General features: G+C 58.6%; 2 protein-coding genes across 3 annotated transcripts in view; one reads left to right on the top strand and one right to left on the bottom strand.

The window, feature by feature from the left end:
* Positions 1-23: 23 nt before the first annotated feature.
* On the bottom strand, positions 24-23175 carry THRA (thyroid hormone receptor alpha). Of its 2 annotated transcripts, XM_078065689.1 has the most exons (10): positions 23000-23175; positions 12273-12624; positions 9792-9859; positions 9092-9192; positions 7025-7172; positions 6164-6369; positions 5018-5164; positions 4127-4385; positions 3370-3497; positions 24-1846 (listed from the first exon to the last, which is right to left on the bottom strand). In XM_078065689.1, exons 2-10 carry the CDS (start codon positions 12323-12325, stop codon positions 1484-1486), a joined length of 1473 nt encoding a protein of 490 aa, XP_077921815.1. In that variant the 5' UTR covers positions 12326-12624; positions 23000-23175; the 3' UTR covers positions 24-1483. The 2 variants fall into 2 exon arrangements, with proteins under 2 accessions (XP_077921815.1, XP_035935881.1); XM_036079988.2 differs by lacking the exon at positions 24-1846 and having other exon boundaries at positions 1858-3497; positions 23000-23159.
* MED24 (mediator complex subunit 24) overlaps positions 22669-23264 on the top strand; it is a 37338-nt gene continuing 36742 nt past the window's right edge. Inside the window, exon 1 of the mRNA XM_078065684.1 lies at positions 22669-22817. The gene's annotated coding sequence lies outside the window, so the exon portion shown is untranslated. The remainder of the gene's footprint in view (positions 22818-23264) is intronic.

Here is a 23264-nt window from a genome sequence, read left to right as displayed (position 1 = left end):
TCTAAGGGGGGTGCCCAAGGGGGTTATTTTCATCATATATTTATTACATAAATATATAGTAAAATAGACGAGCAACAATTACCATAAAAATATCTTTCTTTAAAATCCTGACCCAAAACACAACGGGGTGAAAAATCGCACGTAACAGACATACTGATTGTCAACGTGGGGCAGGAGTAGGAGCCCCCCAAGTCACCCCTACCGGCCCCCCTCCCCCCTCCCTGGGGAAAGGGGACCTACCTCCTTCCCTGTTTCTGGCCACGACCCCCCTCCCCCCACCCCAGCACCAGCTTCTCATACATTCAGTAGCGCCTCCAGGGAAGTGCCCCCTCCCCCCACCCAGGAGTTCCTGGGGCAGGAATTACTGTCCCCCTTATGGACGGTGTCTGTGTCACACGCCCTGCCCTCTCCCAGCCCTGTAGACCCGCCACCAGGGGAAGGGGTAGGGGCTCCTCCACCCCCACCCTCCCCAAGGCTGAGCAGGGAGGAGGCTGGATGAGGTATGTGTGTTCTGAGTGATGGGGGGGATACTGAGATGGAGAGGCGGGGTGGTGGGCACGGGGGAGTGGTCATGGCTCTGGCACCCCCTTGTCCTGGCCTGGCCCATTCCCAGCAGTCCCTCCTCCCACCAATACTGCACCTGCTGCCCCGCCCCACCTGCCCTAGTGCCCCGGGCCAATACTGGGGGAGGCATGCTAAGCACCCACGTCAAGGCCATCCCCCACATTAGCACCAATGGCCCCCAGGAGAGGGCCCTGTCCCCCACTTCCAAAGCAGGGACTGGGACAGCTGCCTCTAGAGCAGGTGCGTGGTGCTCCTGAGTCCCCTGGCCCCTGCCCCACCACGTGTCCTTGCTCACACATTCACGCAGAGAAACACACACATACACCCCACATCACCTAGAGTGAGGGGGAGGGGTCAGAGATGGGGGGGAGGAGTAGGGGATCACAGCTCATATGATTGGGGGAGGGGGGGAGCGGGGGAGGGATTCCCAAGTGCCTGTAAGAGGCCAAGCCCCTTCAAGGCCTTTTCTCCACCATGTCCATGGCTGAGAATGGGGATGGGGGGGGAGAGTTGAGGTGGGGATGGAAGGATGGGGGAGACAGCAGACAGGTCAGGAATTCCACTGGGCCCCCAGGGGTGGTGCACCCCCAGAGGAGGGTACAAGAGGGCTTACCCATGGGACTGGAGTAATACAGGAATCAGTACCCCAGGAGAGAGAGAGGAGAGAGACAGACAAAGACAGCAGGGGCAGCCCACGAGCCCAAGGGGGGCCGGGCAGGCACATGCACAGGTGACCGCAGATGTTCTTCCAGGCCCTCCGCCCCCGTCAGAACACCTGCACGGTGGGGGAAGGACATGCCCTGTTGGGCGGCATAGCATTGCCTTCCCGTGTGTGTGTGTGCGCGCGTATGTGTGTGTGTGTGTGTGTGTGCGTGTGTGTGTGTGTACGTGTGTGTAGGGGGCTGTGGCAGGCTGAGGGTCAGGGTGGGATGGCAGGTTCCCCACAGCTTAAGACATTTTTGCCCCAATAGTGCAAAGCGCAGGAAGCCCTGGCACCCCTCCCCCTGCCCCTGCCCCATTCCCCATGGCTTCCGGGGGCATCTAGGTCCACCCATCCATCCCTGCCGACATGCAGCCCTGAGCCCAGGGCCCTCTGGTCTGCTCTGTCCCGCCCCACCCTCCTCCCCCCACCCATGGGAGGGCTACCTCCTCCCTCCCTCTCTCCCCTGTGGAGTGGGCAGTGGGCAATAGCCAAAGGAAGAGGAGGAGGGCAGCTCACCCAAGTGCAGACCAACAGAGCACTCCTCACCAGGAGGGTGGGAGGTGGCTCAAGCCAAAGTCCCTGAATTAGAGAAAAGAAGAGGGGAAAGGGGTCCTAGGGGCAGAGGGGCGGCTGGCCTAAAGAGCTTCAAAGAAAAAAGGAGGAGCACCAACCGCCCCCTCCCCTGGGGCCCCAACTAAGTGCCATTTGTCTAGGCACCCCCATTCTGGTGCCTGCCCGCCCCGAGTCTGGGTTAGTGCATTGAGTGGGAGTGGGGAAGAGGGCAGAGGTTAGAGAGAGCCCAGAAGACAGAGCGGGACAGGGTCCTAAGGGAGTGGAGGCTCTGGGAGAAGCTCACACACACCGCCCCCCCCGCCCCCTCCCCCAGCGCAGCAGCATCTGGATTGTAGCTAATACTGCAGATGTGAGGAGGGCAGGAGTTGGAGCCACAGTTTTTCCTGTGTGGGTGCCAAGGTGTGGAAGGAGTGGGGGGGCAGGGAGAGGCCCCTGGGGCTGGGCACTTGAGAGGGGAGCTGTGTGGGCAGCAGGGCAGGCTGGTGAGGGGCCAGCTGGCATCCAGCGTGAGAGGTAGATGGAACTCAGCGGGCACGAGTGGCAGAGAGCAGAGGGAGCACTGGGCTGGGGGGGGGGGTGCCGAAGGGGCACAGAGGGAGGGGCAAGGCAAGGAGGGACGGCCAGGACCCTGTTGTGTTAACTCACAGCTCTGATCGGCAGCCCTACCCTTGGGGACCTGGTATGGGGGGCAGTTCTCTCTGATTTGGGGGGAGGAGGGGCAGCTCTCAAAGTGCTTAGGGGTGGTAGGGGGCCAGCCTCGGTTAATAACTTAATATCATCTCTCTCTCTCTCTCTATCAGTCGCTCACTCTTTTTTTTCTTTTTCTCTCTGTCTAGTTTTTCTTCATTTATCTTCTCCCCTTGCCTGGTTTCCAAAGTGCAGTTAGAATGACTAATTTTTAACCTCCAGGGGGGAGGAGCCAAGCCAAGCCTTTCTTTGCACCCAGGCATCTGGGGGAGCAGAGAGGCTCTTAGCCTGGAGGGGGAACCTCGGTCAAGGAACTGGGCAGGGGGGCTCTCTCTTGTGTGTGTGTAGGGGCTGAGTTGAGGGCATCTTCCCCCCACCCCACATTCCTCCATCCCCTACGGTCAAGATGGCTTGTCCCCTCTTAGTTCTCCCTCCCTTCCCCTACCTTCTTAGAGGACGGGGTCCTGGGAACTGCAGGACACGGTCCCCCAGCCTCCCACACTGTCCTTTTCATAGCAAGTTCATGTGTTTGCCCTGTCCCAGGGCTGGAGGTTCTGAGGAGGGACGGGCAGTGCAGGGGTGTGTGTGGGAGCTGAATCTATCCGAGGACGAGAGGAAGGAGAGAAGAGGGGTGGGGGGCCTCCCTCAGCCCCCAGCTCTGCCCCTTCTCTCCAGGCTCCTCCCCACCAGCTCCGCACACCCTCTGGCCGCCTGAGGCTTTAGACTTCCTGATCCTCAAAGACCTCGAGGAAGAGTGGGGGGAACAGTTCGGTGGGGCACTCGACTTTCATGTGGAGGAAGCGGCTGGCGTGGCAGGCCCCGATCATGCGGAGGTCAGTCACCTTCATCAGCAGCTTGGGCCAGAAGTGCGGAATGTTGTGTTTGCGGTGGTTGACGTAATGCTCGAACGCCAGCAGGTACGCCTCCTGACTCTTCTCGATCTTGTCCACACACAGCAGGCCCGAGCGGTCTGCAGGGGAGAAGCGGCATGAGGGCGAGTGAGTGGAGGGAGACGGAGGCAGAGAGGCTAAGGCGGGGAGGGGGAGAGAGACACAGACAGGGCGGGGCGCGTACACGAGCAAGAGCTAGGGCTGAGGAGGAGGCTGGGGCGCCGGGGGTTTGGAGAGGTAACGAATAAAGAAGACAGAGGGACTGAGAGGTGGGAAGAGAGGGGAAACCTGGAGACAGGGCAGGACGAGGGGGCAAAGAGAAGGGTTGGTGGGAAGAGGGGCAGGGAGAAGGGACTGAGGACAGAGGAGGGATGGGGGACAGAAGGTACCTGGGGGGGGTGGGGGAACAAAGGCAAATGTGGGCAACAGAGAGCGGATGAGGGGGCCGAGAGAAAGAACGGGGTGAAGATGGGACAAGGAGCAGAGGAGGCATGGAGAGGCAACAGATGGGCCTGGACATCAGAACCAAGGAGGGGATGGGTGTCAGAGGAGGGGACAGGGGACAGAGAATGGGCCCAGGGACAGAGGTAAGCTTGGGGGACAGACAAAGACTGTAGCATTCAGGGAAGAGGAGAGTGCGGGGCCCAGGGCCCGGCCAAGCTCCAGGCCCCTGGAAGCTTCTGAGCCCTCCCAGCCAGGAGGCAGGTACCTGTTGACATTAGCAGCACAGCCTGCAGCAGAGCCACTTCCGTATCATCCAGGTTAAAGGCAGAGAGTGACTTGCCCAGTTCAAAGATGGCGTCCGAGACTACGCCCAGGCCGCCATTCTTGAGCTGCTCCCGCTTGACGGCCATCTCCCCACTCAGCGTCAGGGTGTCGCTCTCGGGGTCATAGCGGACAGCCGCCCGCAGGGACATGATCTCCATGCAGCACCCCTTCAGGAGGATGATCTGGTCTTCGCAAGGCAGCTGCGGAGTGGCAGGGCCACAGGGAGGCTCAGCACGCCCCTGCCTCCCCGCGAGTGTCCCCTGGGGGTGTGCTTTGGGAGCTGTGAGGTCCCCACCGGCCTCAGCCAGTAAGGTGTACTCCGAACAGCTAACCTTGCTCTGGGCCGCGGGCATGCCCTTCGTCGTTAAACCTCACAATCATGCCTATGAGTTAGCTCCCATCATTATCTGCAGCCCGACTGCAGAGGGCGGAAGTGAGGTACGCGGTTGGGTAACGTGGCCAAGGACACACAGCTAGTAAGACAGCCTGCGCCCAGAGTTAGTGCTCTTGAAAATGAGAACGTTCAAGCTGCTGGAGCCAGGATGGTCATGGAGATGTGGGGGGAAAGGGGCAGGGAGGGGTTGGGAGGCTGGACACTTGGGAGCCTCTTGGTTCCTTAGGCACTGGCTAGCCGTGCGTGCGTGCGTGTGCGTGCGTGCGTATGCACGTCCATGTGTACATGCGTGCGTGCGTGTTCGCTATGTGTTGACCTACAGGAACTGCTCCCTGTCCAGAGAACCTCAGATGAGCATGTGCTGACACTGGGTGACCCAGGGAGCAGGCCCAGTTCCCCTCCAGTGTGGCACCATGCCTCTTCCCATCCGCCACTCACCTCGGAGAACATGGGCAGTTTTTTGGCAAAGTCCACCACACGGGTGATGGCCGGGGTGATGATCTTGGTAAACTCGCTGAAGGCCTCTAGGTCCACCTTGTCTCCATCCGGCATAGAGACGATGGGTGACTGGCCGATGTCATCCGGCTAAGGGAAGAGACAGGGGTCAGCTGGGGCTGCAGACCCCTTTCCACCTCTCACTGAGGCTCCCTGCCCACCAGGGGGAGCTCCAAGGCAGGTTGGGGACGAGGGGCCGCCAGTGTCCCGGGGACTGCTGTGTCCCGGGCCTAACGCTTCTCCTTCACCTTGGGGCAGAGAATAGATCAGAGCCAGACCAACAAGTCGGCTAATAATAACAATGATCACAACAGTAGTAGAAGTAATATCATAATAATAGAAGCTATGTTTATTGAATATTTAATACGCAGGTAGGCACGAGGCGACAGGTTTTATATATCTCATTTAACCTTATGAGGAGGATGTTCTACTTACCACCGTTTGACAGATGAGGAAACTGAGGCATAGGGCAGCTAAGTAATAAGCCCAAGGTCACAAGACTAGTAAGTGGTAGAACCAGGATCAGAACCCAGGCAGCCTGACTCCTGACCATTATACCCACATGTGCTTGGTCTTGGAGCCTGTGCTCTTGGCAATATACTGTTCCACCCACTGGCACACCCCCCCAGGAACCAGGCGCCAGTTCCCTTGCCTTCACTCGCCATATACAACCAACTGTCCATCTCTTCCCTAGCCGACCATTCACTCAGCACTCAGTTTTGCCAGGGCCCTAACACAATGCCTGGCACCCATCAGGTGCCCCCAAATGCTGTTACATAACTGTGTCCTCACCCTCTCCTCCCAGTCACTGTGGGCAGGAAAAAAGGGAGAGGTTGCCCCTGCTCTCTGGAAATTCAATGAGGAGGGCCAGGCCCTGTCCTCCTGGAGCCCCCAGTCGGATGGACCAGGCAGGCCTCTGACAGCAGCAACCCACACACGGGTGCATGACTCAGGATCGCCAAGTTGCAGAGAGCATTAGCTTCGGGTCAGATTAAACTAAGAAGGCTTCCCGAAGGAGGCAAGGCTCTGAGCTCGTTCTCCCTCCTGGGCACTTGGCTGCCGCCCTCCGCGAGCCCCCTCCCTCCTTACCAGGAATTTCCGCCTCTGCTTCCAGTGGCTGCCCTGGGCATTCGTGCTGCGATGGGCCTCTGTGGCAACATGGATCAGGTCCCACTCTTCGGGAGTGGGCTCTGGTCGCTGCTGCAGTGATCGGATCATTTCCTCCTTCCGTCGCCGCTCCCGGTTCTGCTCAATCAGCTTGCGCTTGGCCACCCGCTTCGAGTCATCTAGAACCACTGTCAACGGCAGAGAGACGCGGCGCCCTTTGCATGCCACTCTCCACAACCTGCTCAGAAACTACTCTTCCCAATGTACAGGTTGGGAAACTGAGGGCCGGAAAGGTTAAGTGACTTCCCAGATCACCTGGAAGTTGGGTGGTACAACCTGGATCATGATAATCAGCTGGGACCACATCAACTCCCAATTTGAGCTGATCCAGACGATTATCACATCCTGGTCTAAAGGGTGACGACGGCAGTGGTTACTAGAAGACCCTGCTACCTGATCCCTAGCCGATGCAAGATGCCCTCTCTCACCCAGAAGTGGGGTGCCTTCTCTTGTAGTCAAGAACACTGTGCTAGGCCGGGGTCCTCAGGACTTCTTTCTACCTGACAACTCTAAGGCCCTGGCCTGCTGCAAGGCAGGTAGGCACCGGGAGGAAGTAGGGCTCATGGAGGGTTCCTGCTTCCTTTTCCCCAGGGATAAGGGCAGCAGGGACCAAGATCCTGAACACTCACTCCACCATCCGCCTGACCTGGATCGTCACTCTGTGCTGTGGGCCCTGAGGATCCCCTGGCAGGAAGCAGTCATACCTGAACCAGCCCCCCCTCCCCCGCCCGCCCAGCCACAGCCACTTGGCTCCACCCCCCCACCCCACCCCCGTCCCCTTACAGTCCATGGCCATGCCCACGGCGATGCACTTCTTGAAACGACACAGCTGGCACTGGTTGCGGGTGATCTTGTCGATGACACAACAGCTGTCATATTTGCAGGAGTAGGTGGGATGGAGGTTCTTCTGGATTGTGCGGCGAAAGAAGCCCTGGGGTGGAGGGAGATTGGAGCACGGAGTGATCGTGACCTCCCCTTCCCTAACTGACCATGCAGTTCACTGGGGCGTGGAGGGTTAGTGAGGGGACCTGGCATCCTCCTGACACCAGCAAGCCCAGGATCACTTGGCTGGGCCAAAGGACCTTAGAAATACGTGTCCTCAGCTCCTAGGCTGTGGGGGGGCAGGGGCGTGTGGGTGGTGGCAGTGGCAGGGGTAAGGATGAGGATCATAGTACAGAGACATGAGCCTGGGATGGTGCTAGGTGCTATGACGCCTGAAGGAACAGCAGCTTTGGAAGTCCAACGGGTACCTCATTTTCCATCTTGCTAAACAACTCGGAAAATAAAACTGACCCCTGCCCCCCAAACCATCCTTATACATGCTGCTTGCTGCTCATGCAGGTGGAATTCTTGAAATGGGGGGGGGGTTAAAAAAATCAAGAAAAGGCACTGTGTATGGACACTTCTAGTAGCTTTAAGAGAAACTGTTTAATTCTATGTATCGGGTTTTGTCTTTGCTTTAAAGGTAAAACCTCAAGAATCAAGATGGCAGTAACAATACCAAGAGCTAATATGTGCTGAATGCTCAGTATGAGGCACTTATAAGCCTTATTTATTTATTTATTTATTTATTTATTTATTTTTGGTGCATCATTGCATTTGATGCTGTGCCAACCCCATGAGGTAGGAACCCATTTTGAGACTAGGAATCTGAAGTTTGGAGAGATTAAGCAATCTGCCCAAAGTCATCTTAGTTAAATGGGCAGGAGAGCCAGAACTGGACCTGAGCTACGGGACACAAGGTCCGAGTTCACAGATCCTGCGGTGCATTGAACTCATCTAATGCACTTAACGAAAAATACCAATTCCTGGGTCTCACTCTAGACCTACAACATCAGACTCCGGAGGGGCGGGGACCGAGGCATTTCTGGCTTTCTGGGATGCTCCTCTGGGACTCGGCTGTCCTGGAGGGTGAGGATCCTTGCTCTATGTTACACTGCTTGCAAATGCCTCCAGGAACCCTGCTACGGGACCCTAAGTCCCTGGGGCTCTTGGCTTGGTTGATACTAAGAGAGAGCGCAACTGGAAGCCTTAACATAGTTTTAAATACTTTTGTTTCTTGGCAAGTCTTACATTTTCACGAGGTGATGACCCTGGAAAACCCTTGCAGGTTAAAATGAGCAAAGTGAGATCTAACTAAGGCCCCCCCAAGCCTATGACCTTGTCCCTTCTGCCCAGGGACACCCTGGCATCCCCTCCCGCTCTGGGCCCCACCATGTCCCCCTCCCCAGCACTGGTTCTCTCCCTTCTACGTGCAAGGAGAAGCAACTGGGGAACCCGTTTCAAGGCAGAGTCCACAAAGGCTTCACCACGAAAAGTTCTGATTGAGTAGGGGTGGGATGGGGCCCGGGGCTCTGCACTGAGCTCGTACTGAGGGTGGCCCCGGACCACATTTTGCAACACAGTGTTCGTTTCTAGTGTGCCTCTCTCTGGTAGGCTGTGAGCAGCTGGAGGGCAGGGCGTGTACTACATCCCTCATACCTGATCCACCAAATGGATGGACGATAGCTGGGGTTTACTGAGCGCTTCTGACGTGCCTGGCACGGTTTTAAATACTCTGTATGAATTAGCTCATTTAATTCTCCCGACAGCTCTCTGAAGTAGGTAGCAGGATTATCCCCATTTTATAGATGAAGAAACTGAGGCCCAGAGAAATTAGGCATCGTACGTATGAGTGGCAGAGCAGAGACTGTGAATGAACAAATGGATGAGAGAGAGCAATGGTGGTGCAACAGGTGGGCTTTAGGTGGCATGTTTACAGGGCTGTCCTTGCCAGGTGCTGAGGGCCTTAACGCGGGTGAGATGGGGGCTCGGGTGGCGGGGGAGGGGCAGGAGCTGGCTGGTCCGTACCTTGCAGCCCTCACAAGTGATGCAGCGGTAGTGATAACCGGTTGCCTTGTCCCCACACACGACACACTGCTCGTCTTTGTCCAGGTAACTAGGGATATACCCTGGGAGGGAGGAAGGGAGGCAGGCAGGCAGGCATGGTTTGGGCCCCCAGCAGAGAGGCTCCTACACTTTTTCATCCCCCAACTTTTCCTTCCTGGCCCATCCCCTAGCCCAGCCTCCTTGACAGGGTTTTGTGTCCAGGCGGAATCCTGGAGACACATCAGAGGTCACCTTGTCCATCCCCTTCCCTAAGAACAAGAATCCCAGTTCTTCCGACTGCCCATTTGGGGATTTTCTCTTGCTGCATCTGAGGGGCGGGGGATGCAGGAGGAGGAGAAGCACCTGTCAGCAGCTCGTCTCAGGGGAATACAGTCCCTTGGCCCTTTAGCCCAGACCCTGATCCAGGGGTGCAGGGGGGTTGGGCTCAGGCAAGGGGGTTATCGGAGAAGGGAAGAGGACCTTCTTGACCTAATCCATCCTCAAAGGCTGGGGCATGCCCTTATCACCCCCCTCACCTCCAGACAAGTCCGTCCCAAGCCCTCTAGGAGGCTCTCCCCAAGGGACACAGGAGCTGCTGGTCCATGCCCAGGCCCCGAAAGAGCCCTGGGCTGGTTTGGCGGGGTTGAGGGTGGGGAAGAAGGGCACACACAGCCAGGCTCACCTGACATGCTGGTTTTCAGGGAACATTGGCCGTTCTTTCTTTTTCGCTTTCCATCTGGTGACCTGGCACTGCATGGGGGCAAAGTGGGCAGAATCACAGACCAGTCTTTGGGCAGCCCCCTTCTTATCCAATAGCTTTATATAATCCCCCAGGCCCAACTCCCTCCATTTTGTGTCCTCATTCTACCTCCACCCCTAGGTCAGCTGACAACACCGAGAAGGGTCCAGCTATCTACAAGCTTTGGGGAGAGAGATACAGGGCTTGGCTGGGACACAGGCATGTTCTAGAGCCCAAACACACACGTACACACACACACGCACGTGCGTGTGTGCACACGTGCACATTATAGAACCTTAAACACCAATAATCTGCAAGATATCCACAGGGTTAAGCCTTCAATAACATGACACTCATGCAGAAAGAATCTCTAAGACATGCTTAGAGCTATATAACCTTTAGAACACACCCACATACGTAACATAAGACCAGCGCATCTGAATAACTATGCAGCCTTCAGTGTAAACCTAAGCATAGTAAATACGCACCAGGATCTATATACCCATGAAATTTTCAGGGCATTCTCAAATGCGTTATCTGACCTCTAGATATGCCCATGTGTTACACAACCCTCTGGACAGACACCTAATAATACCACCCCCTCCCCCCAGTGAACGTGTTGCCTGATTTCCAGGTCATGCGCACATGGTGAATAACCGCAGTGATTGAAAACACACAGTGCCGAGCGACTAGAACCTAGAACCTGGAATCTGAGAGTAAGAAGAGACTTCCAGCGTCACCCTGTTCGTGGCCTCCATTTAGCAGAGCCACAAACCGAAGGTCCACTTGTGCCTGGTGACGCCTCGCCCAGGAGTCAGAGCCGGGACAAGCGCTCTGAGCTCCTCCATGCGAGGTATTAGCAACCCTCAGTCACTGCACATGTATGTCACCAGCCTCGGCCCATACGTGTTACATAACCTCAGCACACACAGGTTACATAAGCCTCTACATGCATGCACGGATTGTATAACCTCCCATACCCACCCTGCGTGTGGCATGTGGCAGGGCTCCGCCCCCTGGAGCCTGATGCAGGGCCCAACACACTGACACAGTGACCTTGGCCAGGGTCACAATCACAGATGGGTCTGTGTTCCGGGCCCCCTGGGGATTACCCCTGTCTGATTTCTACAACCACTGGAGATTCAGATCTCCCTCCTGCCGCCAGCAGGAGTGGGTATGGGAGAACTCCAGGCCCAGTCTAACCCTCCAGTTGAGCTTGCGGTTTTCAACGATGACGCCTCACAGCCTCTGGGTGCAGTCCCAGGGACAGCCACAAGGTGGCGCAGGGACATGGGGGAGGGGAGGAGGCTAGGGGGAGGGGATGCAGCTCTGGGGGACCCGGAACATGCATTCCTGTTTTTCTGTGAATTAGGAGCAGACTCGCCCAGACTCACAGAAGTCTGGGCAGGGAGGTACAGAGGCTGCAAGTGAGAGCCATGCAGTGACAGGCCAGATCTTTTTCAGAGCCCGCCTGGGGTGAGGCTTTGGGGAGGGATACCTGGGGTGTCCCACCGAACTGTCAGCTTCATCCACCTCCTCCATCCCTCCAGGGACCTAGACTTGGGCCCCAAGGCTTTGCCTGGCCAAGCCTCTGGCCTCTTGGCTCAAGATCTGGTCTCCAAGGCAACAGCCACACTCCTCCCCAGAGCACCCCCACCCCCACCCTCTCCCTGGCCATAGGCACAGGCTGTACCCAGCTCTTGGGGCTTCGTGCCAACTGGGACAGAGCTCTGTGCCACTTGGGGCCGATGGGAGAAGCGGAGACCCTCTGGGCTCCTCAAGAGCCATGCAGATCACAGGTAACGCATCCCTAGTTGTGTGTGCAGGGCTGATTCCTCCCTCACGTGTGAGTAAACCCTTCAGAGTTGGCATTCACTTCCACTTCCTGGGAGGAGCCCCATGGCAGTGCCCGCTCTTGCCCATGAACAAGGAAGAGCTCGTGGGGCTCCCAATAGGTTCCAAATATAAGCATGGGCTGGGACCAACAGTCACTGGTGCACGTGCCCTGAAATGTCATGTCCCACGCGCCATGGCTTCTGGACCACACGCTGGTCTGGTAAGGAGAGGGGGAAAGCGGCAAGGCTGTTTGCATTGCACATGCTCAGATGAGGGCAGCGGAGGGACACTGGGAGGGCACGTGAGATTCCCCAGCACTGTCGAGGAGCCACGTGCCTGCCACCTGTCATTGCTCTGCATTACCTTCCCCCTCAGAAATGGACACCTCTCAATCCAGGTGCCTAATTCCCTGCCACATGTGGCCATGACCTCATCTCCTGGGCAAAGGTAGACAGCAGGCTTGCTGGTCTCATGCCCATCCCTCCGGAGGTGCTTAAAAGGCCCAAGCTCAGCTCTCGTTTGCCCAGGCCGGTGATGAACATGCCTGCTCCCCAGGAACTGGCACGTCCTGGCTGCTAGACCCATTACCTGTTCTCCTCTGGGTCTGACCCACACTCCACCTTGCTTGGCTTCTGTTCCATTCACTTCAATTCCATCCAGGATGCCCTCCAGCACGCCAAGAGACTGGGGTGGGCACAATGGCCCCCCCGGCACACCCACAGGCCACCCACCCCCTGCCACCCAGGCCCTAGGGCACAGCACCCATGGTGCCCGCCTCAGCACTTGGCCTGTCACACCATGCCCTGTGCCCCAAGAGGGGGGTGGGCGGTGAGAGGGGCCAGGGAGTGGCAGGTGGTAGGGCTGAGGGCAAGCTGGGTCCGAGGGGGGGTTGTCTTGGACTGAGGGAGTAGCTCTAGAGTCTTGTCCTGTCCAGAAGTCCCTGCAAAGAGAGGAGAGAGGCAGGGATAAGGCAGCGCCATGGTGGGAGTGGGCAGAAGGATTCCTTTGGTTGCAACATTTTGGGCTCTTAGGGGGGCTCATCACAAGATGGTGGCGGGCATGGGGGGCAAGCACAGAGAGGGGACCAGGACAACCTGTCAGATCAACAGGTGCAGCAGGCAACACTGGGGATACACATCCTAACTTGGAAAGGTATGGAGGGAAAGAATGAAGGCAACCATGGACCATGTCTCAAGCCTGACATTCAGTTAAGGGCCTGGCCCTTGATAAGCGTCCATTAGTCGTTGGCTATTGTTACCACCCCTCTAGCTGAGTTTTTGTAAGATGTATCGGTATTATAAGGCAAGAGGGGACCCAAGATGAGCAGTTTTCAGCCCAGGCGTGGGGGGTATCTGAGAAGGAAGGGTGGGGCGTGGGGGCAGCACGCAGGGATCGGGAGTGCCCACCTGAGTGCCTTCATGGAGAGAGGTGCTGAAAACAGTGGGGAGCTGACCTCCCCTCTGCTGCTGACCAAATTATGACTCCCCAATCCCAGCCACCACCACCCCCACCCCCCCACCCCCGCCCAGGACTTCAGAACTTCCTGTACAAGGTCCCAAATCACACTTCCCAGTCTGAGGGCCAGGCTTCCCAGTTGGTTTAGCTGGGTTGCCACCCACCAGGACAGCAAGGGAAAGGAAAAAGGAAACTACCAGGCCATCTGAATGGATAACATGTGCCCCTCTGAAGTGGGCACCAGAACCCTACAGACGAAGACGCAGGCTCTGACAGCTGGGTCACTCGCTCTGACAGCTGGGTCACTCGCTCCCACCCACCCAGCTAGCAAGCAGGTGGCTCGGGGAGCAGCACCTCACAACCTGCCTCAAACGCTAGCGTCCGTCCACTAGCTGGGGTCCAGGGCAGGGCCAGCCTGGGCCCACCCTCCCGTCTACACTGCCCCTCTGACCACGGGCTACAGACCGGAGGCGTACTGTCTGCACACACCGGCTGGTGTGAGCCTGGGAGAGGGGGACAAAGGGTGCAGTTGCCCACACGCAGCCTCCCTCACGTGGCTGCTATACCAGAGACCTCAGCCCTGGGCCCCCCGCCCCACCCCCAGGAACTGATAAGGAGCCAGGGTGGGAGGGGAAACAGAGATAAGTCAGGTCATTGGGCAGGGCAGGGCGACAGGACAGGGCCTCTGCACCCAGGCGAGCCCCCCCGCATGAGGAACATGGCAGGAGCGCAGAAAGGTGGCCCCTGGTGCCTCTGCTACCCCCTTAGACCAGGACTGGGCACCGGGGACTGGACAGGAGACTGGGGTTTGGGGGGGGGGGGGCAATGAGCAGGGAGCCTTAGCCCAGGGAGCCGTCAAGAAAGTAGGTCAAGTTTTTCTTGGCTTGTGAAGAAATTCCTGTTATAAATTTATAATGGCGTAGCCAGCCCTAAGGGGTGGAGGTAGGGGGAGGAGAAGGAGTGGGTGGGGATGCCCAGGGACTGGGCACCGGGGCCTGCCGCTCTTCGCCAGCGCACTGAGGGGTCGGGGGCCAGGGAAGTCATGGGGCTTGGGCTGGACAATAGAGGGCCATTTTCTGTTGCCTCTGTTTCCACTTCTATCTGTGCCCGGCGAGGCTTCCTTCGGTCCGTCCGTCTGCATCTGAGTGTCTCGCTCTCTCTGGCTCTGGGTGTCTCCCTGTCCCCCCCCCCCCCGAGGCTGTGCCTCGGTGCTTGGCACACCCTGGCTGCGGTGCAGCCCCCGCCTGTCTCCTGCCCACCTGGCACGCAGCCACCACTTGTTTACAGAAGCTGGAAAAATCCACTCGCCAGCCGGAGGCCCGAGCGCCCCCAGGGATGGGAGGAGGCAAGCACCGGAGTGGGCACGCTGAGAGAGGGGCAGCCCTGGGGAGCAGGCCCTGGGGGCAGGCAAAGAGGGCCAGGGCGGAGCGCATGGGCACTGGCCGGCGGGGGCCAGGCCGGGCGGGAACACCAGCGGCAGCCACATGGCCCGGGCGGCTCCTGCCTCGGGGCCGGCGCCCCGGAGGACCCCCTCCTCCCGCACCCCTACCACTGCCGGTTGTCACAGGCACACCTGGGGTAGCGCCAACCTAGGCCACCATGTTTATTTTCCCTTCCCCCGCCCCGGCCTTAACTCCAAATGTGTCTGGGCACTGCCAAGGGCTTGCACGTGCCTGCTGGGGGGAGGGGCGAGCTCCCTCTCTGCCCCACCTCTGTGCCGAGCCGCATGGCGCCCCGGCGCCCATCGGTGCAGCCGGGCCACACTGACCCCTGGCAACGGCAGAGGAGCAAGGTGCTGCCCCAGTGCTCGGGGCACCCTCACGTGGCACCAAGCAAGAGCCTGGAGAACCAACCCCTGGGGACCCCTGGTCTCTAGGGACATACCTGGGCCTCTGAGGCAACCCAGAGCAAGCAGAAGGCCCAGCATGCAGGGAGGCATAGACCCTGTGAGCCTGTGTTAGCTGTGGGCAGGAAAAGGGCAGTGGGGAGGCGGGGGGGGGGGGGGGCGGTGAGGTAGGGATGTCCGCCCTGAAGGGCAGCGTCTCTCCCCTCTTCCTGGAGTCCAGCTTAATTCCTCAAGCTCCCTCCTGGCACCTGCCCTGCAGAGGTGGGAGGCTCAGCCTGAAGAAGGGGAGGTGGAGCTGGGGGGTTCTGAGACTAGACTGGACAGCCGGATGGCAAGACCCACCTGTCGGGTGGGCCGGCCACCCACTCCTTCTTTGTCAGATAAGAGCGGTTGGGTGGCAGTATGGGCAAGGTGCCCACGGAGGGGGAAGCATTTCATTAAGCTTAAGTGCTTCTGCGATGGGGGGACAGAGACAAGAGGCCAATGCGGCATCCGTGGGCACCACGCCAGGTTCCCACTGCTGGACTGCCCCATTCCGCAGTCCTGCAGGCCCAAGGGGACTCTCTGTCCCCAGAACCTAGCCCCAAATTCTACACACACTACTCCTCCGAGTGTCTGCTCTGGGCTTTCGCCTCATCTGTCTGGGGCCCCTGGACTTTGTCCTTAATGCTCTAAAGAAAGCCCAGCCCTCCTCCTTGCCAACCACAGAGGAAAAGACACACACGGGTAGAGGGGGGCTGAGAAAAGTGAAGAAAGAGGAGGAGAGGGGCAAAAGGGATGATGGAGGAAGGGGAGGGGCAAGAACAAAGAGATGGGCAGGGATGGGGGGGTAGAGCTGGGATGACAATGAAGTAGAGGGAAAGGCAGCGATGAGATGGGGGATGGGGGACAGAAGGGGTGAGGAAGGGAGGAGAGACAAATGAAGGAGAGGGGAGACAAAGAGAGAAAGGTAACAAAGAAAGATGGGTGGGGGGTGCTTCATGCCCCGCCTAAGTCCCACCCCATGGAGGCTGGGGGAGGGGGGGAGTAGAAATGGTTTCCACGGTGACAGCTGGTTCTTGGTGGCCTGGCATGTGGGCTATTAATAGTGCTGTGGGTAGGTTCACGCCTCCCTTTCCCCTTCCCCTTTGCCTGATGCTAGGGGTGGGGGAGATACTCCCCCCCCAATAACCTGGCATTGAGGCCCTGACTCCACACCACGGGTGCCAAGAAGGGTGATGCTAAGGGGCCCGGGTGGCCACTGCAGCCCAAACATACACAGGGGCATGCACAGGCAAACACAGGCATCTGTGTGCAAACCACCGCCGATGCCAACGTGGGCTCCCACGGGCAGCCACAAACACCAACAGCCCCTGGGAGTCTGGTGAGAGCGAAGGCTGCAGCAGAACACAGGGTCCCCCCCCCTCCGCGAAGGGGTAGGTCCCATTCAGGGCCAGGACCTCTTTCTCCTTTCCCAGGTCACCCTGTTCTATTCTCAGGTATGGACTGAATAGCCAGCCCCACCCAACTCACTATTATTCTAGTGCCAGGAAAGAAGGGAGTGAAGGCGGGAAGGAAGGTACTATTTGGCAGGTATGAGATGGCAGAGGAATACACAGACGCACCGGCTTGGCAAGCAGGAGGGAGGTGAAGAGGGAGGCAGTACTCCTTGGTGGGCTCTCACCGGGGGCCCTGTGAGATGCGATTCTGGAGCTTAAGGGCATAGAGCCTTAAGTCTGATCTCCTAGCTCACCAAGGGGCCCTGGAGGCTAGAGAATGGGAGATGGGGGTGGGGGATATGACAGGGGGCGAATGGTTACTTAAACAAAAGATCCTCTCCCCCCAAAGAATATAACAGGAAACTCCCCCCTGCAGATCAGAGACAGAAAGACATAAACAGCAGCCTTGACTTGGGCCAGATGCCCAGTATTAACATCAAAGACTGGAAAGACTGTGCATCCCTCACACCCCCCCCCCCATAACCTTAACCACCTGTTGCTCTCCTCTCCCTCTTCCCACCCCAGGCCAGCTCCAGTCAGGCATCAAGGTGGGTGTCCAGGTCCAGAGGTCAACTCCATCCCCCAAGCCCACACCCACGCTCAAGAACTCAGCCCCTTCCCTGCCAACCCACAGAACTTCTTGCCTCTGCCCCAGTTCCCCTCAGGAACGGAAGCGGGAGATCCAAGTAGCCAAGAAGGCAGCTAGGAGCCCCCCCAAGCTGGGCATGGCACATTTTCCCCACCCTCCCCCCAGCAGCCAGCGGGGTAGGGTAATCGGAGCTGGGAGCTAGGGCAGCTGAATGCTGGAGGCATGAATGTCACGGGGCCAAGGCACTTGCTGCAGATGGCACCATGGGCACAGGGCTTGGGGTCCTCCCTTCCCCACTCCCTTCTACCCAGGAGGCCATAGAGAGGAGCTGTCTGCAAGCCCTGGGGAGCACAGTCCAGGAGGGAAGGGAATGGTAGAGGCAAAGAGAAAGGCAGGGATGTTCTCCCAAGCACCCCAGGGACGCGGGAGTTAGCCCCCACCCAAGCAGAACTGGCAGAGGCAGAGGGAGGGGGCGGGGAGAGGGAGAGAGAGGGAGGGAGGGAGAGTGAAAGAGGGAGAGAGGGAGGGAGGGAGAGGGAAAGAGGGAGGGAGGGGGGAGAGAGACAGCGCGCGGCGAGGGCTAGAGAAGGAGGAGAGGGGGAGGGAGGGAATGGGGAGAGAGAGATTGAAAATTGTGTGTGTGTACGTGTGTGTGTGTGTGCGCGCGCGAAAGACACAGGAGAGAGCGGGAGAGAGCGAGAGAGAGAGCGCGCGAGCAAGTGAATGCAGCTGAGTCTCCGGCACACACACGAACACGTGCAGACACACACACTCACCGCGCATGCGCAGAGCCGCGGGCTCCCGGTGCCGGGTTCCAGCAGATATTCAGAGCCCTCCCCAGCCCACACATGCATAAAACACGCACACATGGATGCGCGCACAACACACCCACTCACTGATGTGTACAAAAACTCCGATAGCCACCAATAGCCCATAGCCTCGGCTCCGCGCTCCCTTTCCCCCGCCCACGCGCCCGGGTAAAAGAGAAAATGAAACAGACAGCTCAGGCTCTGGGAGCCAAGAACTCGTCTCTTCCTTACAAGAGGAAGACAGGAGGAAGAAGGGGAGGTGGGCTGGGGCTGCTCTTTGCCACTGCTGGGGGGCGGGGGGGGGGCGAGGCTTTGCCTTTGGCCCTAACCTTTAACCCCAGTCCCTAGTCCCTAGACTAAGTGCTCATCCTCAGAGCAGGGGAGCAAGGATAGCATTTCCTGGGCACCAGTAAGTTCCACCTTGCTTTCCTTGCCTACCCAGAGAACTTCTGACCCCTCCCTCTGGACCACCTCATACAAAGGCATACTAGAAGGAGGTCCCCTTTGTTACCCCGACCTTGGCCTGCCAGGGAGGAGGGCAGACAACACCCCCTATGCCTGAAAACCATATGTTCCCCCCCCCCATCAGCACACACCAGCCCCAGATGCCCCTGTGAGAGACTGGAAACTGTCTCTGGTTCCAGGGGGGCATGTAGATCCCCTCCCTGGAGCACGCCAGGCCCCAGAAGAATCCACAGGCATTGCTTATGAAGCCAGGATGCGACCCGGATTGAACACAGGTGTCAGGCCACATTATGTTATTTACCCTCCACTGGGAGTGAGGTAGGGCATCATTGTCTCCAGATGAGGAAAATCCAGGCCAAAGTCAGCAACCAGGGAATGGCACAAACCCAGCCTCCAGCTCCCAGCCAGTGCTCTTTCCACTATAGGCATGCTTGCCTCCCTCCCCAAGAGGCACAAGTCCCCTTTGCAACCGTGAGAACTTGAGTTAAGATTCGCTTCCCACCCCAGCGGCTCCCCAGTGGCCCACCACTGTCCTCCACTGTCCTTGCTGCATCTTGAAGGGGAGGGGCTGACGAAAAGGGATTTGGGGGAGAGAGGAGTCTTATCACCAGACTCACAGGGGAAGAGAGGCAACCCAGGACAGGCTCTGGCCCTCAAGGTGCCACACCCACCCACTGGTCCTTACTCAGTGCCACCACCCGTCACACTAATGCCCCCTCGGTGCAGGGATGGGGAATCGGGTATCCATCAGCCAGCACTAGGTCCTGGGTGACTGACTGACGGTAGGTGGCTGGGATGCTGTGTCCCTAGTGGACAGGTAGGGTGCTGTACACTCGACATGCAAGAGGCAGAGGGGCTCCAGGCTGCAAAAACTTGTGGGGAGAGAGATGTGACAGCAAGGGTGAGGAGGCTGGAGCTTAGGGACCCACTGTCCTCCCCAACCCCCATCCCATTCCTGTGACATCTGGAGATCCACTTCTTCACCCAGCTTCTCCAAGAAATCCAGGGGACCCCAGACCCACAGGCTTCCTCATTGTAACAGCTAACACATACGGTGCTTCTTATGCACCAGGCACTTTTAAAAGCATTTTATATATTCTAGCTCCTCGAATCCTCAAAACAACTGAACGAGATGGGTATTCTCATCCTCAATTTACCGACAAGGCATGGGAGAGGTTAAATCGATTGCCCAAGGTTATACAACCAGCAAGTGGCAGAGCTGGGATTCAAACCCAGGCACTCCAGCTCCAAAAAAAGAAAAGAAAAAAAAATCCCTCCTCTTAACCATGAGAGTATATTATCCGCGAAAGGAACCAGAGCTTGTTCTTTGATCCAGCTCTGTCTCCCCTGTGACTGAGCCTCAATTTCCCCTTCTGTAGCAGCCTATGGATTATCTAGGGTAGAATCACTACCAGTGCCTCCTCATCCAAACAGGTCATGGCTGGAGGGGAGCATGGCCAGAAACGCTTGGTGCCCCCCTGGGCTCTGGGGCCCCTGCCCCACTACCCCCTGGCTCAAATTCCCACTCCGGGCTGGAGCCTACATTCATGAGACAGGGCCTCACTCAGCCCCCCACCTAATCTGGGCAGCTGTACCTTCAGAACCAAGCTCTGAGGCTGGGCAGAGGGCACAGCTGTTGGGCATCTCCGAGGTGGATCTCAGCTGCCAGGGGTGTGGAGAAAGGCCATTGTGAGCAGTGCCACTGACCCTGCTCAGTCGGGCCCTGCCAACTCCCGCCACTGCCCATGGGGGTGACAATTTTCCAGTGGGTCAGTGTGCGGGGGAGCCTCCTGGCTGGCTCGCTTAGGAGCTAGCTGGCTGGAGCCCGCAGACCCGGGGCTTCCACCCAGCTGGTGTGCCCTGGCTGAGCGTGCCAGCCTAAGAGGTCAGCGTGAGCTCTAGCTGACCCCCGTCCCTTCCCCCCACTCTCAGCCCCCAAAACTTGCTGCTGCAGCTGCAGCGCTGAGGAAGCGCAGGATGTCCTGAGCAGCCAGCTGAGCCCCCCAACCCCCCCCACCCCAACCTCTTGCTGACCCCAGAGGCAGGGCAGGCGGGGCGAGGGGCGGGGTTTGAGTCTTAACAACTGGAAAAGTATGAAGCTCATCACTGCCAGTTCCCAGCTCTGAGAAAGGAGGCTGTGGCAGAGACAAGAGCAGGGGTAGACAGGGGCGGCGACCCGGGTGAGAGTTCCAGACTGTCAGATAAACGAGGAGAGGGAGAATCAGACACAGCAAGACAGAGCAAAAGGGAGACAGCGTTAGAGAGAAATTCCAAGTCAAAAATACACATCACTCACCCAGACACTCACCAGCATACGGCCTCCTAAGGAAGGCTTCCAAGTTTAGACAGGAGGGCAGAGGTGGGACAAGGGGCCAGACTCATGGTGGGAGGCAGGAACTCCTCTGGGAGGGGGCGAGGGCAAGTCAATGGTCCCAGGAAAGGCTCAGACAAACGACCCTGGCAGGAGCAGCTAGATCCCGCGTTTGCTTTCAAGGTAGAGAGAGGGACCGCTCCCTAGGAGCTGGCTCTCCCCAACTCCTCCCCCCACCACAGCAGCTAGGATAATCTCAGCTGCTGGAAGTCACTGGACATTGTTTCAGCCCCATGACTCGGCCCTCTGGAACCCCCCTGCCCCTGCTCTCTTTGCTCTTGTTTCTCTGTCCCTCAAAAAAAAAAAAAAAAAAAAAAAAAAAGCTGAGCCTAGAGGAAGACAGGAGGAAGCTTGAGGGAAAAAAAATCTACAACTGTGTGTGCATCTAGGGGTGCGCCTGACTGCACAGCTATAGTGTGCAAGTCTGGGGATGTCTGGACACGGCTGTCCACGTGGACCTGTGACTGTGTGGACCAGAGCCTTGTGAATGCCTTCTGCACCTGAGTCCCTGGGACTGTGTGCAAATGAGTACACCTGTGTCTGGAGTTCCCAGGCAATCAATTAACAAGTATTTACAGAGCACTTCCTGTGCTAGGCTCTGGGTGGGATCCAGAGCTCTTGGAGTGATTCTCCCAGGTCTCAAGGAGCTCACCATTGAGGGGGGGTGGGAAATGACAAGCGACAGAGACTGAGAATATTATCAGGAATGCATGTCTTGCACCATTATGCAGGAAAGTCTTTTCACAGAGACGAATTTGCTTTTCCTTGGAGTAGAGGTTTTGTTGTACACGGAACCTTAGAGATCCACAGTAAGAGTCCAGGAAAATACTTGTTGCTAAGTTGTGTATACATGTGTTGATGTGTAACTGCCTTTGCGTTTGACTGAGTGACAGTCACTGTCAAGGCAGGGGATGATGCCTGTGGGACTGGGCTCATGCTAGCACGTGTGTGCCTGTGAGTGACAGGGTCTTTTGTAATGTGCGGCTGTGTGCAATTGCTCTGTGTTCATGCATGCGTTCGATGATAGTGACTTTTTCTGTGTGGGTGACAGCGACTCCTCCTTGCCCCTGTGTGTGACAGCATCTCCGTGTGACCCTGTGCGTGGGTATGTGCATGGATCGGTCTCCTTGCTCTTGGTCTCCCGTGGGTGTGTCCCACCCCTTAGAGCTCCCCGGTGCAGCGGCAGCCTGCCTCTTCCCTTGTCCCCATGTGGGTGTGTCCAGCAGTTCCTGTCCTTGAGTCTGCCTGGGTGTCCCTGGGTGTGCATGCATGTGGCTGTCTGTGTGGGCATATCTCTGTGTCTGCATGTCACATTTGCTTCCCCTCCCTCGTCGGGGACAACAGCCCCCTGCATCCCTTCCCTTTCCTGGGGCCAGAGCCAGCATTGAGGGGCAGGCTCCTATCCCACTGGCTTTTCTTCTGCGACCTCCACCCCTGTAAAGGGTGGCTCTCTCCATTGGCCCTATCATCCCTGCCCCCCGCCCCAGGCCTTTCTTTCACACCGGACAAGGGAGGGCCCCAGGCACAGAAGGGGCACCAGAGACACGTTGCAAGAGGAGGGAAACAAGGCGGGGAGGCACACCACACAGGTCCCTTCCTCCCTCTCTTCCCCAACCGCACTAGCTTGCAACTCTCCAGATCACCTAGGGACCCTCACATACACTCCCCCCTACACACACACACTCCCTCCCCTCCAAGCTGCGTTTTTGCAATTAGGAGTGTTGCAACCAGAGAGCCATGCTCAATTGGGGAGGCGGGTGGAATGGTGGTGGGGGGGAGACTTCCCTCTCCCGGGGCCTGTGCAAGCCCACCCCCCATCCCACTCATACAGCCCTCCGCAACTGGAGGCGGCTTTGCAAAGGCCACTCGGCCTCGGCCTCGGCCTCTGCCTCGGAGGCTAGGGGGGGGGGGCTGGGGGGGGCAGGCCTCCGGCGCACCGTAAACAAACCGCGGCGGGCGGGGGAGCTCCGGCGGCCGGCAGCGGGGCCGGGCCCGGGAGTGCGCAGCAGACGGGCCGGACAGAGGCCGGGCGGGCCCTCGAGGGGGAGGCCTGGACGCCATCTCTGCCGGCGAACCCCGGGGCCCACCGACCTCCCAGCAACACCTCCCTTCCCCAGGGCGTAAGTTGCGAGCTCCCGGACTGTGACAGGGTGACCGGGGCGCCGGGGAAAGCTGAGGCTGGCAGCGGGTACCCCCCGGGCGCCCCCAGCCCGCCAGGGAGCTGGCCCTAGAGCCCCACGGCTTTGCATAATCAATCGCGAGGCATTTGCATATTAATGCCCCCTCGCTCCCTCCCCCTTACCTCGGCGTGGCGCGCTGGACAGGGCTGGGCAACGACGCGGGGGTCTCAGCGCCCCGTGCCGGGGGCGTCCATGGGGGGCCGGTGGGGCCCGGGCCGCCCGCCTCCAGCGCCCGGGTGTGAGTGCGAGCGAGCGCGGGGGGGGGGCGGGGGGCGAGTGTGGCGGCCCCGCGGCTCCTCCGGCAGAGGCGGCGGCCGCTCTTGGCTCCTCCCTCCCCCGCCCCGCTCCGGCTGGGGCTCGGGCTCGGCGCGCCCGGCCGGCTCACGG

Source organism: Halichoerus grypus, chromosome 2, assembly GCF_964656455.1.
Source record: "Halichoerus grypus chromosome 2, mHalGry1.hap1.1, whole genome shotgun sequence".
Lineage (NCBI taxonomy): Eukaryota > Metazoa > Chordata > Mammalia > Carnivora > Phocidae > Halichoerus > Halichoerus grypus.
The sequence above is the reverse complement of the archived record's forward strand: the minus strand, read 5'-3'. Positions and strand labels throughout refer to the sequence as shown.

Excerpts from the sequence above, each read along its gene's own strand:
- THRA (XM_078065689.1), bottom strand. The coding sequence starts at position 12,325 with ATGGAACAGAAGCCAAGCAAGGTGGAGTGTGGGTCAGACCCAGAGGAG. Across the intron at positions 6,370-7,024 it reads CGTGGGCATGGCCATGGACT|TGGTTCTAGATGACTCGAAG; the intron begins GTAAGGGGACGG and ends TGCCGTTGACAG. Across the intron at positions 5,165-6,163 it reads AGCAGAGGCGGAAATTCCTG|CCGGATGACATCGGCCAGTC; the intron begins GTAAGGAGGGAG and ends CTCTTCCCTTAG.